The 19,092-nt window shown below is 42.4% G+C and overlaps 1 protein-coding gene and 1 pseudogene across 1 annotated transcript in view; one reads left to right on the top strand and one right to left on the bottom strand.

Moving 5' to 3' along the window:
• JAM3 (junctional adhesion molecule 3) overlaps positions 1–10,497 on the bottom strand; it is a 24,284-nt gene extending 13,787 nt beyond the window's left edge. Inside the window, exons 1-2 of the mRNA XM_011997199.1 lie at positions 10,424–10,497; positions 8,155–8,226 (exon numbers count right to left, since the gene is read on the bottom strand). Of these exons, the coding sequence (XP_011852589.1) occupies positions 8,155–8,164 (10 nt within the window). The 5' untranslated portion in view covers positions 8,165–8,226; positions 10,424–10,497. The remainder of the gene's footprint in view (positions 1–8,154; positions 8,227–10,423) is intronic.
• Positions 10,498–12,555: 2,058 nt separating this feature from the next.
• Positions 12,556–13,068, top strand: LOC105551798 (annotated as a pseudogene).
• The last annotated feature ends 6,024 nt before the right edge of the window (positions 13,069–19,092 follow it).

Here is a 19,092-nt window from a genome sequence, read left to right as displayed (position 1 = left end):
CCACCACGCCCGGCTAGTTTTTTGTATTTTTAGTAGAGACGGGGTTTCACTGTGTTAGCCAGGATGGTCTCGATCTCCTGAGCTCGTGATCTGCCCGCCTTGGCCTCCCAAAGTGCTGGGATTACAGGCTTGAGCCACCGCGCCCGGCCTGCTTTATATTTCTTAATGAAGACTTGGCCTGACCACTCTCTTGCTCAACTATCCTAGATAAAATACAAAGCTGCTTGTGAAACTTATTTTTCATGAACTACACATGAGACTTAAATACAGGTAGCTTTTTTATACTAATCCTAGAAGGCAGTATGTCCCAGGAAGACTCCAGAGCAGAGGATCACTACAAGTCACGTGAAGTTCTAGCTTAAATGACTATCTGCAATAGCTGGGCACTACCTCAAATAAGGTCCCACGCTGAGAGTCCTTCCTCAGAATTATCCTTCTATTTCCAAATAATCCTTAAATTTACTAATACTCTTGAACTCCTTTCTTGCCCATCCCCAATAGACCAAGGTGCCACTTTAAAATGTAGATTCCGAGAGAACTACTAAGGAGATGGGTTCTGGGAGCCCGCTTGCAGCGGTGGCTGCTGAAGTTTAATTGTGCACACATTGAATCCAGTGCTACAGGAATCCTCATACTGAAGTTACATTATTTAAGACTGAGCAAAGGGTTTTTTGGAAGGAGGAAAAAGGAAAACTGCTAATTTGTCATATGCTGTTATTCCTATTCAATTTCCTGTCTATTTTGGCCTGTCCATCATACTCTAAGCTCTCTGGGAAATTCCATTCATTCAGCAGTTTTTGTTTTGTTTTTTGAGACAGAGTTTCACTCTTCTCACCCAGGCTGGAGTGCAATGGTGTGATCTCGGCTCAATGCAACCTCCGCCTCTCAGGTTCAAGCAATTCTCCTGTCTCAGCCTCCCAAGTAGCTGGGATTACAGGTGCCTGCCACCACACCTGTCTAATTTTTGCATTTTTAGTAGAGACAGGGTTTCACCACGTTGGCCAGACTGGTCTCGAACTCCTGACCTCAGGTGATCTACCCACCTCGGCCTCCCAAAGTGCTGAGATTACAGGGGTGAGCCACCGCGCCTGGCCGTTCAACAGTTTTTATTTATCTCTAATTATGTACTAGATACCTACCTAGATATTAGGGCTAATACATGAATAAGATATATAAAAATCTATTAGTCGGGCATGGTGGCACACGTCTGTAATCCCAGCTACTCAGTAAGCTGAGATAGGAGAATCACTTGAACCCAGGAGATGGGGGTTACAACGAGCTGAGATCAGGCCACTGCACTCCAGCCTGGGCGACAGAATGAGACTCCATCTCAAAAAAAAAAAAAAAAGAGGATAGATAAAAATCTGTGCTCTCATGGAGCTAACATTTTAGGATAAAAAAAAACCATATTTATTCATCTTTATTGTATTTCAACATTTGATTGCAAAACTTACTACAAAGCTAGAGTGATTAAAACAGTGTGGGGTCCCCCCACAGCATAAAGACAGACATGCAGATCAAAGGAAAAGAATAGCCCAGAAATAAATCCTTGCATATATGATCAAATGATTTTCCACAAGGATGCCAAAATCATTTAATGAAGAAAGGACAACCTTTCCAACAATGGTGCTGGGAAAACTGGATATCCACATGCAAAACGATGAAGTCAGACCCTTATATTAAGTCAAATACAGAAATTAGCTGAAAACATATGAAACACCTAAATTTAAGAACTAAAACTATAAAATTTTGGAAGAACACATAGAGAAACATCTTCATGACGCTGAGTTAGGCAATGATTTGATATGACACCAACAGCATGGACAACAAAAGAACCAAATAGGTAAATTGGACTTCATCAAAAAAAATTTAAACATCAAAGGACACTACCAAGCAAGTGAAAAGACAATATACAGAATGGGAGAAAATACTTACAAAGCATATATATATGATAAGGGATTAACATCCAGAACATATAAAGAACTCCTACAACTCACAAAAACACACACAAATGAACAAATTTTAACATTGGCAAAGAATTCGAACAGACATGCCTCCAAAGAAGATATACCATGAAAAGCTGCTCAACATCACTAGCCTTTAAGAAACTTAAATCTAAACCACAATGAGACACCACTTCACACCCATTAGGATGGTTATGATTTCTTTCAAAGGGGGGAAATAATAAGTGTTGGTGAGGATGTGGAGAAACCCAAACCCTGTCCACTGCTGATGGGAATGTAAAATGGTGCAGCCACCATGAAAAGTTTGGCAGTTCCTTGAAAAGTTAAACACAGAATTACTATACAATCCAAATACTGTATGATGTAATTCTTACTCTTCCTCCTCTATAGCTAAGGTACTTTTCCCCTCTGTCTTATGTTTTATTTATCTTTGATTTTCTGCAGTGTGATTATTATATGCCTAGATTTTTTTTTTTTTTTTTTTGGCATTTATCCTGTTTGGTGTTTTCTGAGCTTCATGGATCTGTGGTTTAGTGTCTGGCATTAATTTGGGGAAATTCTCAGTCATAATTGCTTCAAAAATTATTGTTCTTATCTTCTGTTTCTGGTATTATCATTTACAAGTATGTTACATCTTCTGTGGTTACCCCACGTTTCTTGTATATTCTGTTCCATTTTTTAGGTCATCTTTCTCTCCGTGCTTTCAGTTTTGGATGTTTCTGTTGGCATATCCTCAAGCTCAGAGGCTGAGTCCATCAAAAACATTTTTCATTTCTGCTACAGTTTTTTGATCTCTAGTGTTTCCTTTTGATTCTGAAAATTTCCATCTCTCTGCTTGCACTGTGCATCTGTTCTTGCATGTTATCTACTTATGTTATCTACTTTTTCCATTAGAACCCTTAGCATATTAATCAGAGTTGTTTTAAATGCTCAGTCTGATAATTCCAACATCTCTTTCATATCAGAGTTCTGATGCTTGCTCCATTTCCTCAAACTGTTTTTGCTTTTTAGTATGCATTGTACTTTTTGTTGAAAGCCAGACATGATTACCCAGGAAAATAAACTGTAGTAAACAAGCCTTTAATGTTATGGTGGGTAAGGTGTGTGTGTAGGGGGGAAGCATTCTATAGACCTATGATTAGGTCTCAGTCTTTCAGTAAGACTACGCCCTTGGGCTGTGACCTTCACCACTGTGTCTCCGTCCCCACTCCCCTTGGGTGGAAAGATGACTAGAGGCAGCAAGAGTTAAGTACCTAACAAGTGGGATTTGTTCCTGAAACACATAAAAATCAATTACAGTATTACAACATATTAATAAAGCGAAGGGGAAAAAAACCACATGATCATCCCAACTAATGCAGAAAAAGCATCTGACCTAATGCAACCTTTCAAGATAAAAACACTCAGCAAACTAGGAATAGAAAGAACTTTCTATACATTATAAAGGTCATATATGAAAAACCTACAGCTGACAGCATCTTCAGTGGTGAAAGACTCAAAGTTTTTCCCCTACAATCAGGAACAAGACGATGCCCACTTTCACCGCTTCTATTCAACATGATATTGGAATTTCTAGCAAGAGAAATTTGTCAAGAAAAAGACAAAAAAGGAATAAAAGTTGGAAAGGAAGTAGGAAAATTATCTCTGTTTGTAGCTGGCATGATCTTAGACATAGAAAACCCTACATATTCTAACACTAAAAATATCAGAATAAATAAATGAGTTCTCAGCAAGGCTGCAGGATACAAAACCAACACACAGTACTTCTGGTTCTCAGTCTAGCATGCAAACAGCTTAGAAGCCCTCTTCCATCTTGACGACAAGTAAAATGCTGAACAACCTGAAAATCAACAACTCTTCTTGGATTTGTCCGAGAATTGAGGTCATAGGTCAAAACACTGTCTCCAGATTGGAGAGACAGACAGGCAGAGAGAGAATCCCAACCTGCAGAGCAGAAACTCAGGAGAAGCCTCTGCAGGAACCACCAGTACTAGAGTAGGAAAACCTAAACTATAATTGATGAATTGTTGGAGTCTCAGTGCCAACAAGTCTGAGAGTTAAAAACTCCATGGGGCCCAGTCTTAGCAGGCCCCCCAGACATTCTTGTGAGTTTTATCTCCAGAGGCCCTACCTGGTTCTCTCACTGAAGACAGGAGAAAAATCCTCTCGTGCTCCTGGCATAGGGAGGGGAAATGTTAGCCATTTTGAAATACCTCTAAAGCATTCTGTCCTTAACAAGTCCTGCCCAAAAGAAAAATTGTCTTACCAGAGTCTAACCTACTGGGATTTAATCAGGGCCTAACTGACCTGGATTTGTGTTATAATTTCTTCAAAAATCACAATTATAAACCAAAATTATAAGTATTAACTCATGTAATTACCTTTATCGGAGATCTCAATATCTTCATACACCTTCGAGTTATTGTCTAAGTATTCTTTCATTTCAACCTGCGGGTATCCCTTTTATATTTCCTGTAGAGGTCTGGTGGTAATGAACTCCCTCAGCTTTCATTTATCTGGCAATGTCTTAATTTCTGCTTCATAGCTGAAGGATGGTTTTGCTGGATATAGAATTTGTGGTTTACAATTGTTTTCTTGCAGCACTTTAAATATATCACCCCACTTCCTTCTGGCCTCCAAGGTTTCTGGTAAGAATTCAGCTTATAGTCTTCTTGAAGATTAATTGTATCTGCTGAGTCACCTCTCTCTGGGTACTTTTAAGAATTTCTCTTTGTCAAGTTTGATCATGTGTCTCAGTGTGAGTCTCTTTGGTTGATTCTACTTAAAGTCTAGTGAGATTCTCGGATTTGTGGATCTATGCCCTTCATCAAATTTGGGGAGTTTATTCTTCATTATTTCTTAAAATAATCTTTCTGCTCCATATTTCTCCTCCTTCTAAAACTCTCACAATGCATATGATGGTCCACTTGGTAGTCCCATGAGTCGCTTAGACTGTGTTCACTTTTCTTCATTATTTTTCTTTTTGCTCCTCAAACTTGATAATCGTCCTAACTTCTACTTTGCTAGTTCTTTCTTCTATCTGCATCAATCTGCTGTTGAACCCCTCTAGTAAATTTTTCATTTCAGTTACTGTATTTTCAGCTCCAAAATCTGTTTCATTTCTGTAATTTCTATGTCTTTATTGATAGTGTCCTTTTGTTCAGGGACTGTTTGCCTGATTGCCTTTAGTTCTTTGTCCATGTTCTCCCCTTAGGTGTTTGTGCATATTTTAAACAAATAGCTTTGGCTAGTAAGTCCAATATCTGTGCTGCCTCTGGGACAGTTTCTGTCAATCCATTTAGTTCCTTTAAATGAGTCATGTTTTCCTGTTTCTTTGTATGCTTTGTTATTTTTTGTTGTTGTTGTTGATGCTGTTGTTGAAAATCTGGCATTCGATTATTATAATACGGTAACTCTGGAAATCAGATTGTCCCCCTCCCCCAAGATTTGCTGTGTTTTTTAAAAAAAATTATTGTTTAAGGCTGTAGGAGTTCATTTGAAACTCAGAACTTTCTTTTGCAAAGACTATTCCTTTCCAAGTGTGGTTACTAAGGTTCCTTAACCTTGTGTTCAGCTATTATAAGTATAATCAAGACTGTCTTAAGTGCCAAACGCTGAAATGAACGAACGCTAAAACAACACCCCCGCCCCACCAACGCCAAAAAAAAGAGCATATTACAGCTGCCTGTCTGAGTTCTGTAGACCGGCTCTGTGCAGGGATACTCCTTCATCTCTTAGCTGGGCTTATTCTGAAGCTAGAGACCAGCCTGGGATGAATCTTAGTATCTTTTCGGGCTTTTCTGATCATGTGTCTTGCCTGACATGAGCATGGCTTTCTACTTTCCTTCATTTATGTGGATGCTTTTGAGAGTCTTAATTTCCTAAGAATCTCACCCAGCTTCTCCTCTGGGCCTTACAGGGCCTACTGTACACGTCCAGCCAGAATCTCTTCAGGCATCTGTAGGTTTATAGTCACTCCGTAGCTTTTACTAGCAGTGCCCACTGGTTTTACTGCCTGTTTCCCTGGTTATACAAGACAGAGACAAGCACCTTGCATTAGGCCTTCAGGTATCCCCCAGAAAGGATGGAACAGACATACACATTAATTTGCAAATAAGGTCTGCTCTGTTCCCTCCGGTTTGAGAGAAAAGCTGGCGAATAGCTGTTGCCTGTTCAAGACCAAAGCAGCTACTATGCCAGGGAGCAGGTAGGGCAAGGGTGTGTAAAAATGCCACAGGTGTTTCCTACTGGTTTAAAGATGGCTCTTCTTGGTTAGATGTTTGCTCGGTTGCTATAATCTTTGTTTGACTGATTTCAGAGCTTCTACAATGTTGGTTCAGATAGCTACTGGGTGATTTTTTAATTTTTCTGCTGGTGGGCAGGAGCCTGGAATATCCAAAATGGAACACCATTTTGCTGAGATCACTATAGGTTAGCCTTGTCACTATTTTTTTTTTAGTCATTCTTATTCATCTCTCTATCTGATTCCCAACCATAATACCTAAGAACCCAAGAAGTTTCTGGAAAAGTTACTTATTTTAAGTAGGGGGAAAAGACACAGATACTTTCAATACAATATGGCAAATGGCATGAGAGAAATCTACACCAATCCAAACATAGACTGACTTAGTGTCTTTGCTCTTTCAGTGTTTCTTTGATAACGGAGCTCTCATTCTCACTGTAAGTTGGTAAACTGGCATTCTGGGCTTATGTTTTCCCAGGATTTAATTGCTTCAGGTAGAACTAGCAAATGTGTTTTCAATCCAGAACTAGGTGGCTTAATCCAGGGACAGAGGTAACTACTCGATGTGCTTATAATTCCACCTTCAAAACTCTTCTATATGCCAAAGCTATGAACTATCTGGGGCCCTGTTTTTAATACTCTGACTGACTTTTTTTTGGGGGGGGGGCGGTGGGGGAAAGAGTCTCGCTCTGTAACCAAGCCTGGAGTGCAGTGGTGCGATCTTGGCTCACCGCAACTTTCCCCTGCCGGGTTTCAAGCGATTCTCCTGCCTCAGCCTCTCGAGTAGCTGGGACTGTAGGCGCCTGCCACCACGCCCAGCTAATTTTTTGTATTTTAGTAGAGATGGGGTTTCACTGTGTTGCCCAGGCTGGTCTCGTACTCCTAAGCTCAAGCAATCTGCCCACCTTGGCCTCCCAAAGTGCTAGGATTACAGGTGTGAGCCATCACACCTGGCCTCTTACTGACTTTTAATATGATTTTGCACACTTCAATTTTTCTCAAATGTAACATATTATTTAAAAACTTACTCTTCTTTCACCAATAACTGAAGATAAATAAGTTAAACATTTTAGAAGGGGGACCATTTATTATCATTATTCTACTTGCTATCTAGGGACCAATGATTTTCCAGAGGCCCAGAGAATAGCACGTTTCAAATTTAAAGGCTTTAAATTTGAGACAGTAATTAAGGTTAAAGAAGGTCATAAGGGTGTGGACCTAATCCAATATGACTAGTGTCCTTCTACTGAAGAGAGGCTGGGCGCGGTAGCTCACGCCTGTAATCCCAGCACTTTGGGACGCCGAGGTGGGCAGATAACAATGTCAGGAGATTGAGACCATCCTGGCTAATACGGTGAACCCCCATTTCTACTAAAAATACAAAAAATTAGCCAGGTGTGGTGGCGGGCGCCTATAGTACCAGCTACCTGGGAGGCTGAGGCAGGAGAATGCCATGAACCCGGGAGGTGGAGCTTGCAGTGAGCCGAGATCAAGCCACTACACTCCAACCTGGGTGACAGAGTGATACTCTGTCTCAAAAAAAAAAAAAAAAAAAAAAAAAAACACCAAAACAAACAAACTTGAAGAGATACCAGGGATGTGCTTGCACAGGGGAAAGATGATATGAGGACACAGCAAGAAGGGAGTCATCTACTGGCCAAGGAGAAGTCTCAGGAGAAACCAACCCCGCCAGCACCTTGATTTTGGACTTCCCAGCCTGCAGTACTATGATAAAATACATTTCTGCTGTTTAAGCCACCTGTTTATGGTATTTTGTTATACAGTTCCTAGTAAACTAATACAGAGGGGAATGGAAATGAATACAGAGCAAGATAAATATACAAAAATGTAAGAATAGTATTTTCTAATGTATTAGTCCATTTTCACACTATAAAGAACTACCAGAGACTGGGTAATTTATAAAGAAAAAAGGTTTAATTGATTCACAGTTCCACATGGCTGAGGCCGCCTCAGGAAACTTACAATCATGGTGGAAGGCATAGGGGAAGCAGGCACCTTCTTCACAAAGCAGCAGGGGAGGGGAGGAGAGAGACAGAGCACGCATGCACACCAGTGAGCGAGCAAGGGGGCAACTGCCACACACTTTTAAACCACTGGATCTCAAGAAAACGCACAATCACGAGAACAGCACGGGGGGAAGCCAGCTCCATAATCCAATCACCTCCGCCAGGGCCCCTTCCTTGACACGTGGAGATTACAATTTGAGATGAGATTTGGGTGGGACACACCACCAAACCATATCATCTGACTTTATACCAAATACAGAAATTCTAAGTCTTTGAGTACCAAAATATGCTTGAATTCACAGCTGACAAAGGCTGTTAAGTATTTTGTTCAATGACATTTAATCCCAGCTCAGGGAGAGATGAGTTCTGATGCTGCAGACTCTGGGGTCCACTCCCAGGAGGCCTATCTCTGCAGGTGAGCAGAAATAACAAAGGATTTCTAAAACCACATGGAATGGCATCCCCGGCTATATTAAGGAGAAGACTAGACCTCAGGCTGTTGTGCTCTCAAGTGATAATAACAATACATCAGCTCAGTTTCAGGCCAAGGCTAAAGCCCAAGAGGAAAAGCTTTTCTTTTTCCTTTCTTTTCCTTTTTGTTTTTAAACTGTAAGTGACACCCAAAAGACTGATTTTACTTTTGCAAACAAAAAAACCACTGTTCGACTCATTGTGGGAGTCAATATGTGCTTTCTTAAAGGCACTTGGTTCCCAACAAGAAAGGCGTATCTGTTCGGACTCCAGTGCAGAGAGGAGAAGAGAGTCCTAAGAGTGCACAGGTGATGATGGAGAGGCCCCCTGACACTGACCAGCCTCACTCACTCTCTTCTGTGCCTTTCTTAATGTGATTCGAGGAGCAGCCGTTGTCTGCTACCATTCTCTGTTGTGCCTACTTGTTAGAAATATATTAAAATAATTTTGCATTTATTTTCAAAGGCATCAAGGTTTATTTTGTTTTGAGATGGAGTCTCACTCTGTCGCTCAGACTGGAGTGCAGTGGCATAATCTCAGCTCACTGCAGCCTCCACCTCCAGGGCTCCAGTGACCATCCTGCCTGAGCCTCCCGAGTAGCTGGGGCTGCAGACGTGTGCCACCATGTCCGGCTAATTTCTTGTATTTTTAGTAGAAATGCGGTTTCACCATGTTGGCCAGGCTGGTCTCAAACTCTTGACCTCATATGATCCACCTGCCTTGGCCTCCCAAAGTGCTGGGATACAGGCGTGAGCCACCACGCCCGGCCGAAAGGCATCAAGTTTTAAAATGACTCACTACAATGGCATTAGTTCTCATTCTTGAAACCAGGGCCATCAGACATCACAGTTCCAGAGGTAGGGAAGGAAGTGAAAATGATTCAGATTAATTCCTTAGGGTCACTCTTCAAAACAGTCAGAGCAAGTGGTATCACTTCCAATTTACAAATGATGATGTGGCCAAGTGGCTTGCCTACAGTCCACAGCTAAGTGATGGAGCCAGCACTTCAAACTGTGCTCTTAAACGCCATGTCTAACACTCTTTCTATCACATTCTGATGCCTACAGTTCTTCTTCCTATGACTCCATGAAAGAGATTAACTACACACTTTGGTGGTTTGTTTTGATTGTGTGCATGCTTGACCAGAAATGTGGCAAGAGATAATAAAGTTTGAGAATTCCTTCTCTATAATCTAGCCACTTATTTCTCAAATGCTAAGTGACACTAAGATGGTCCAAAGGCAAAGCTATCCTACAATGCATCAGTGCCAGTTTATCTGTCACAATGATAAACAGAGAGGGAGAAGTTACTGATACCCTCAAGGCCAGAACTAGGTGTTGAACAGCTAATAATCAGTGGGATTTGGAGAGGAGACAAAATTAGGATTCAGAGTTTAAACGGAAGACAGTTTTACTTCCAGATTCATGCCCCTTGCCATGCACAGTGGTATCTAGCACAGTTTTCTACATAGGAAGACCTGAGCAAGAAACTGACTTTGCTATCCTAGCTCTGTCATAGACTTCCTGAATCATCTCCATCTCACAGTCCTCAGACCTACACAGCAAAATCCTTCCCATATCTGTGTGCTCATGTTTGAACCACACTAATAGAGGCTCAGGCAACACGCACTTCTTTATAAAAAGTAACCCAGTTCTGAAGCCTGCCTTGAAGCGTGTAGAAACGTGGGTTGCCCTGAGATAAACAGCACAGGCACTTACCAGTCAGGAGATTTTCCTCTCAGCTCTCAGCAACAGATGACAAAGTCAGGCATACAAACAAATCTGCAAGGCACCGCAGCATGGGCCAGACAGAGGACGACAAAGAGAGATGGCAGGGATGGGGCGCACTGTGGCTGTGGCCATCCATCTGCATATGAGTCACTACCTCTGAACAACAGCCTTTTCCTCATTTGTTTAGAGAGCCTCAGCAAAGCAAATGCAGGGTAGAGAGCCAGAGGACCTTGGGATCAATTTCTAAGTTTCATGTCATCTGGTTAAGTAGGCTCAAGTATTACTAGCATTTCCACCTTTATGGACAGCTGTCCACAAGGAAAATATATGCTTTTCCTGGGAAGACAAGGGTGGGACAGGGAAGGGATGTCATAGGAAAACCCACCAGCTATACAGAGTACAAATTTTCACATATGAGGAGCCATCCAATCAGCAGTGTGCAGAGAGAGAAGGACCTTTCATTTCACAGAGCATGATTTTGACACAGAGCAAGTGTGAAGGTGCGCTGCTTCCTGTTGATCAGTTGACTATTCTGCTGAAGACGAAAATGAACCCATTGGGGTGCTTTTCTGAACAGGCCTGTCAACCGGCTTGTAGGACTGATGTCTAATGTAGAGAAAAGAACAAAGCAGACACCCTGCTTTCTCCTACCAAATTTTGATAATCAGCAAAGCAGGAGGGAGCCACCCACAGTGCTGCTGGGACTTGAACGAGCTGTACACTCTCCTGAGGATTGTCGGGGCTCACATTCTATGCTGTGTCTCACAGCACCTTCTCAACACCGATTCAGCCTCCCAGCAGCCATCAACGGAAGGATGACTACACTCATGTCCCAGACAGGGGATCGGATGCTAGCGAGGTCAGTGGCTACAAGCACAAAGTAAAAACCAGAAGCTGGGAGTTTTGCTTCTTACCTACTTCTTGCTTTATTTTATGATCTTATAAGAAGAAATACAATACTAAAAAATCTATCCAGAACTAAAAAAGCAAGCAACAAACAAAGCGTGAAGAGGATCTGTAGGAAAAGGAAAACATGAATCAGACCCTGAAGCCTAAAACGAGATCCCATTGTTTGAGGAAACCCCATCTGGGATGAGTTTGCAAGGGAAGTGACCTAAAAAAAGCCTCTGACATGATGTGCAGCTGGCACCGTCATCTTCAACACAGCCGAGTCTTCCTTCCCGGGAAGATGTGGAACTGAGCTGAGAGAGGAGGGGGCGGGAGCTGGTTTCCGCTGCGCGCGCAGAGGTGGTGACGGCGGCGCGATCGGCCGGGCTGCAACCGTTGCCCGCAGGGGAGCGGCTGGAGGGGCAACGGGCCGGGCCCCCGCGAGGCGACGCCACAGGGCAGCGGGGGCAGCGGGGGCAGCAAGACAGACTCGTGGAGACGCGGCACCGCCACCGGGCTGGGTATCGCGCGCCGAGGCTGGGGTGTCGCCGCCACCGCCGCCGCTGAGGTGACTGAGGAGAGAGGCGCCTCCCCGCTCCCGCCACCGCCAGGCGGCCATGCCCGTCCCCAGCGCGCCAGCGGTTTTCGTTGGAATATACGTTGCACACTCACGGCGATCCTGAGTGTGAGGGCAGAGACTTCTGCCAGGCTCAGCACAGCGTCTTCGCTGACGAGCTCAGAGGTTCTACCTGCCATAATTAACGTCGCCTTGAAGACTCCTGGACACAGAGACTGGCCTCCGAACTAGTTGGCTTTTTTTTTGTTTTTTAATTGCAAGCATATTTCTTTTAATGACTCCAGTAAAACTGAGCATCAAGTAAACAAGTGGAAAGCGATCTACACTTTTAACTTGTCTCACTAGTGCCTAAATGTAGTAAAGGCTGCTTCAGTTTGTATGCAGTTGGATTTTTTTGGAATCTGAAGGTATCCATCTGCAGAAATTGAGGCCCAAGTTGAATCTGGATTCAAGTGGATTCTAAATACTTTGCTTATCTTGAAGACAGAAGCTTCATAAGGAATAAACAAGCTGAATAGAGAAAACACTGATTGATAATAGGCATTTTAGTGGTCTTTTCAAAGTTTGCTGCTGTGAAACATTTCAAGATTTATTGATTTTTTTTTCACTTTCCCCATCACACTCACACGCATGCTCACATTTTTTATCTGCCATAATGAACCATCCAGCCCCCGTCGAGATCTCCTGTGAGAACATGCGTTTTCGGATAACTCACAACACCCCAACCAATGCTACTCTCAACAAGTTCCCAGAGGAACTTAAGAAGTATGGAGTGACGACGGAGTGACGACTTTGGTTCGAGTTTGTGATGCTACATATGATAAAGCTCCAGTTGAAAAAGAAGGAATCCATGTTCTTGATTGGCCATTTGATGATGGAGCTCCACCCCCGAATCAGTAGCAGATGATTGGTTAAACCTGTTATAAACCAAATTTCATGAAGAGCCAGGCTGCTGTGTTGCAGTGCCTTCTGCTGTGGGATTGGGAAGGGCACCTGTGCTGGTTGCACTTGCTTTGATTGAATGTGGAATGAAGTACGAAGACGCAGTTCAGTTTATAAGACAAAAGGGGAGCATTCAATTCCAAACAGCTGCTTTACTTGGGAGAAATACTGACCTAAGATGCGATTACGCTTCAGAGATACCAATGGGCATTGCTGTGTTCAATAGAAAGAAACGTACATGAAGGCTGACTTGATTGTGGCATTTAGAGGGAACTCTTGGTACCTGGAAATGTGAATCTGGAATATTACCTGTGTCATCAAAGTAGTGATGGATTCAGTACTCCTCAACCACTCTCCTGATGATTGGAACAAAAGCAAACAAAAAAGAAATCTCTATAAAATGAATAAAATGTTTAAGAAAAGAGAAAGAGAAAAGGAATTCAGTGAAGGATGATTTTGCTCCTAGTCTTGGAGTTTGAATTTCTGCCAGGATTGAATTATTTTGAAATCTCCTGTCTTTTTAAACTTTTTCAAAATAGGTCTCTAAGGAAAACCAGCAGAACATTAGCCTGTGCAGAACCATCTGTTTGGGGAGCACTCTCTTCATTATGCTTGGCACATAGATCTCTCTGTGGTGGGATTTTTTTCCCTTTTTTTGGGGGGGAGGGGTGGTGGTATATTTTTCCCCTCTTTTTCCCTTCCTCTTCTACATCTCCCTTTTTCCCCCGATCCAAGTTGTAGATGGAATAGAAGCCCTTGCTGCTGTAGACGTGCGTGCAGTCTGGCAGCCTTAAGCCCACCTGGGCACTTTTAAATAAATTTTTAAAAACACCAAAAAAAAAAAAGCAGTGACATAGATGTATTACATGATCCAGGTGGTTTTCAGTCTTTACTGATGAAAGGGTGTTCAGGTTAGCTTCTTTCCCTCAAAACCCTATCTAATACTAGGCAAAGTAACCAAGAGCCTTTTGTTTTGTTTTTCTTTTGATAAATTAGTGGGGAAATGGCATTTTAAGAGGGGTCTCTTCTCAAAGAAGTTAGCTGGGAGTTGAATTCTTCTCTTCCCTAACCAGTGAAAGCTAAGTGGATATCCCAGAAACTTGTCTTCTAAAAGGGAGGACTCCAGGCCATCAATAAAGATGTCCAGGCAGTGGGCGTACTTTCTACACCCTGTAGAATTGTGGGCTGCAGCGTTACTCTGATTTTCTGTCTAGTATCAGAGAATGCTGGTAGCTTAAAATTTTTATTTTAGGATCTGTACTGTGAATTTTCAGAAACGGTCAAAGGAGCAGCAGCAAATTCACATATTTTCGACTTGAGAAATGCTTGTGGTATGTTTTCCAAACTGCCCCGTATATGTGAAGTTCAGTTTAACCACTGATTGCCGTGTTATTACTAGGTTCTTTTGAGGTTAAAAAAAAAATCCCTGGTTTAAAACCAACAATGATGTCTAGTGAGTATGTGTCCACAGGCCGTAACAGGGTAGAGGAGAGACATCGGACAACCCAATGAGTAGCGAAGGGACTGTTGCTTGTAAAGCAGTGTAGTAGCATTTTTGCAGATTCTTTGCTGGGTTTAGTGTACTGATCTAGAAAAGCTGTTTTTCTGCTCCTTTGTGGAAGGCAGTTACAATCAGGCTGCATGGACAAAGCAGGTAGAGGGGCACCATCAGGGGCTCTTGCACTATTTTTACCTCTAAATACTACATTCTCAGTAGTGCCCTGCTTCTAAGGCTTTGAATACAGGCTTGAAGTCATCTTATCCTGCTGGAATTTGCTGTGCAGAGCCACAAGCCTCCCATTTTGTTAGCGTCAGCTAGGCCAGTAGGAACAGACCAGGACCTTGTTTCACACTGATGATACCTCAAACGTTGGCCGGCTATGTGAACTGCCTATTTCCTATTGCTGGAGTTTCAATTTTTAACTAAATGCAAATCTGCAGATTCTCGCTTCTTCCATCCCAGAAAACAAAACCAAATAATGCTTTTTGAAATTGTTTCTAGGACTTTAAAGTAAAAAATAATGGTATATCCAAAATTCTTTATTTCAGAACATAACAATAGATTCCATTAATATAGACTCAAGATCAAAACAGCATACGTGCTAAGCTAAGATAGACAGTGTTGACTCCAAGGGTTTTGATCAATACCGTAACAAACCTTTTCCCTTTGACACACTCTGAATTTTGTTGTTTGAGGGGAGGGGGTGTGCGTGCGCGCGCGCACGCACACACGCAGTGTCCATCAGTATCAGTGCCTGCCTGAGTTAGGAAAATTACATCCCTGGTTCTGTATTGAGGAGAAGGATGTATAAAGCAACATGAAACATTAGCCCTCATTTTGTTTTAAATTAAAGACTAATGTTAACTGTTCTCAAAACTGGACTTTTTTTCCTTAAAATTCAAGCAATTATTTTCTTTTGGATTTAATGAAGTACTGCTAGCTGAAACCAGTCTGACATAGAGAGATGTCAGATTTGAAAGGTGTGCAACCTGATTTAAAACCAAACCCTGAACCTTTTAAAGAACAATAAAACATATTTTACACGCTCAAAAAAAAAAAAAAGGAGGGAGCTGGCAGATGGGAGTGATAAGGCAGGAGAGGAAATACTGACTCGCTTCTGTTCACAATGGCCTTCCTAGCTCACACGGCTCCTCAGATTCTTCTCTGGAACTACTGTGTTCTGTTTCCCCTTCCCTTTCCTAATTTGGAACAATTTTAGCAGCTGTGGACAACAACTGCAGTTTCTTATTTCAGTTTTGAGAGACCTTCCGGAAACTCTGCCAGAGTCTGGGGATCTGATGCCAGACAAGTTATATGACAGTCACTTCACTTGTTTAAAATACCATTTCCCAACCCACTTCCTCATGCCCTGGAGCACAGCCCCCCAATTCTAACTCAACAGGCTGGGAAAGGTCTGGATCTGCACTTTCCCCAGCCTCCAGAGTGACGCTATATGCACCGTCCCATTTGGGATGCCCTACGAAGGCACTCATTCTGTGGGGGCCAGACCCAGCATCTGGGGTTGGTGCACAGAAACACAGCTCTATTGTTAAGCATGAGGATGATGCCTGCTTTCCTTTACTATTCTGAAGAGTTGCTGGCTATAAAATGCTTCTACAGCTTCAGGCAAAAAGAATAACATAAAATATTATTAAAACAATACATTTAAGCCATAACAGATATTGAGGTAATGTTAATCTTAGCCCACAAATTTCCTAATTCCATAGAGGCTGGCTCATTTTGATGGGTTTTTCTAAGAGTTTTCACACACTGGTGTGAGCATCCTGAAGCAGAGTGAGGGCCCATGAAAAACTGAACTCCCAGATTCGTCAAGGTCTGAACATGCAAACTCCCTGTCCTCTTCCCTTGTGGGAGCAAAACTCATCAGAATAGCAGAGCAGGCCTGTTGACTCATGAACAGAATGCTGGGGCAATGGGAGACAGGAGGCTTCCAACATTAACAATGGCTACTAACATATAACTGCAGAGATGCTGAGAGAGAAAAATCAATGGTTGTCTTAGCTTTCCACGAAAAATTAAATTAATTTGGGTTTATACTCATTACAGTAAGCCAAGAAGGAAAAAAAATCCTTTTAGAAAATGTTTCCACTCTGAATCGGATGTGTTGCTCACTAAGAACTAGTTTATGCATGTCTGGCTCTCTGAAGAGTTATATTTAGCTTGCTAGCATTCTGTCCAGTTTGTCTCTTGCTCAAAAGACATTTTTCCCTGACCAGGACTCACGTCAGCATGCATTACTGCGAGGCTGCACTAGCCACTGAGGCTCAGGCCTACACAAACAACGGCAGCGAGGCTTTCTAGTGGAGAAAGGCTACATGTTTACCCTTCACAACAGACCACTGCTGTACAACTGCTTAGCAGAGTCTACCCTAGAGAATAATATATCCCATAAAATAGCATCTTTGCAACAATGTCTTAGTTCCTTAATCAATTTTTTAAGGAATTTAAGAGAAAGCAGGGGGTGGGGAGTGGATAAAGAACACATATCAGCATTTTACAGACCCACTCACCCATACACACAGCGAAGAATACATAGTAAATCGATCAAATATGGGTTCTGACAAGAGCACAGCCAGCTGAAGTCCCGGTTATATTCTGTGAGCTGGTCTAACTAAATGGTTATATACAAAACAGACCATTGAAAATAAAAGTATAAAAAGACCCAACCACGTATCACAGAATTCCAAATAAACCTGGCTGTAATGGTTAATTTTATGTGTCAACTTGGAGGGTTTTTTAGATGAGATTAACATTTAAATTTGTGAACTTTCGGTAAAGCAGACTGCCCTCCATAATGAGGGCAGGCCTCACCTGATCAGTTAAACAGAACACAAAGACTGGCCTCCTCTCCAAGAGGAAACTTCTCCAGCAGACTGCCCCTGCAGATTTCATTTGCATCATCGACTCTCCTGGGTCTCCAGCCAGCTAGCCCATACCGCAGATTTTAAACTCACCAGCTTTCTTAATCATGTGAGTCAATTCCTTATAATAAATCTCTATCTCTCTATCTCCTAATAGTTCTGTTTCTCTGGAGAACCCTAAATACTAATACTCCAGCAATGGCACTTCTTAAAAGAAATATCTTAAGTCATTTCACTGTATATACGTTCTATGAAAAACTCTTCCAGTGGCGACCCTAAAAGCAGAGTCAGAGCAGTACCACGTAATACCCCGTGTTAAGCTAGCAGGAAGACATCAAAGCAGACGCTATTTCTTTGAGTATACAATCTTTTCTTTCTATTTGATTCTATCATTTCCAAACCCAAACCATCACAAGATCTCTTGCCAGTCGTGCTGGCTCATGCCTGTGATCCCAGCACTTTGGGAGGCCGAGGAAGGCAGATCACTTGAGATCAGGAGTTTGAGACCAGCCTGGCCAACATGGCAAAACCCTGTCTCTACTAAAAAAAATACAAAAATTAGCCAACATGCTTGCTTGAATCCAGGACGCAAAGGCTGCAGTGAGTCAAGATCGTGCCACTGCATTCCAGCCTGAGCAACAAGAACAAGACTCTGTATGAAAAAAAAAAAAAAAAAAAATTCTTGAGCACAAATCTGATTAATCCAGTCAGATGACACCAGAGTAAAACTCCACTTAGCAGCCACCTTCAATAAAAGTGTTTGAAGAAACGGCTACCCTGGAAAGACCATTAACCATCCCCCTCCCATCTCCAATTGAAAGGTTTTTAAAGTATAAGTGGAAAGTCCAGGATTATCATGGGGAGGAAATTATTGCCATGTTAATCGAAGCTATGAGAAAAGACAAAAGAGAAAGGGAATGGCTGGGTCTTATATGCACTTTCACCATCAAACCACCAAGTAAAAATATGGATAAAATATCAAAAAAGCAGTGGCGGCAGGGAGAGAGGAGGAAGAGTAAAGGGAGGGTGAAGGCAGCAGAGCAGACAAGGTTGGGTTTGGTGGGAGATAGGCAAGGGGAAGCTGGAGGACAAAGAGAGGACAGAGAGGAGGAAGTGAGAATAGCCTGAATAATAGCACCACTTCTGTCATAGTGGGGCAGTGACTTCCCAGTGTTTCCAACAACTCAGGGAGAACCTCTGCAATGGAGATGGAACTGTATGGCACTTGGCTTGACTCACCATGAGCTCAGTTCTACACTGAAATAAGTAAATGGAAATATAAAAATGATGGGTGGAGGGAGGGTCACCATCTTTGCAAGAGTCTGGCACTGTCACTTTTTCTAACTGCAGACCAATCAGACGAACTATAAAATATTCTTGGCTCTATAGCACAAATGAACACATAAAATCCTCCTGCCTGTTGCCATGAGACCCATCTTAGAGGTACTGAGGCATGACAAATGTGTATGACTAAACACAGAACATGTGTCAAGGCACATTCTTGTTCAGTAAAGTAACTCATTTGGAAATACATTATCCCTAACATTTGCCCTGAGCATAAGACCTTGGCATGAAGCTACTTTCTCTGTGAGCCCAGTCCCATAAACACTATTTGCATGTGATTACAGATTCTGGTATCAGAATTCCAAGAGAGGAATGTGTGCTCTCATATGCTACAGATTCAAAGTTACACCTGCATTCCAACTGCAGACATTCTGCATTAACCCCCATCCAGCTTAGCCTCTTTGGGGCTCACAGTACCCTTCAGAGGTACATGGAACTAGCCTTCGCTGTTATCTTGAAGACAGTGCAGGAGTGATCACCCTACTTCAGAATCTGAATGGATGAGCTACTTCAGGAACTGAAC

The sequence above is a fragment of the Mandrillus leucophaeus genome, unplaced genomic scaffold (genome assembly GCF_000951045.1).
Source record: "Mandrillus leucophaeus isolate KB7577 unplaced genomic scaffold, Mleu.le_1.0 Scaffold533, whole genome shotgun sequence".
Taxonomy (NCBI): Eukaryota; Metazoa; Chordata; class Mammalia; order Primates; family Cercopithecidae; genus Mandrillus; species Mandrillus leucophaeus.
This window is presented reverse-complemented; position numbering and strand designations above follow the sequence as displayed.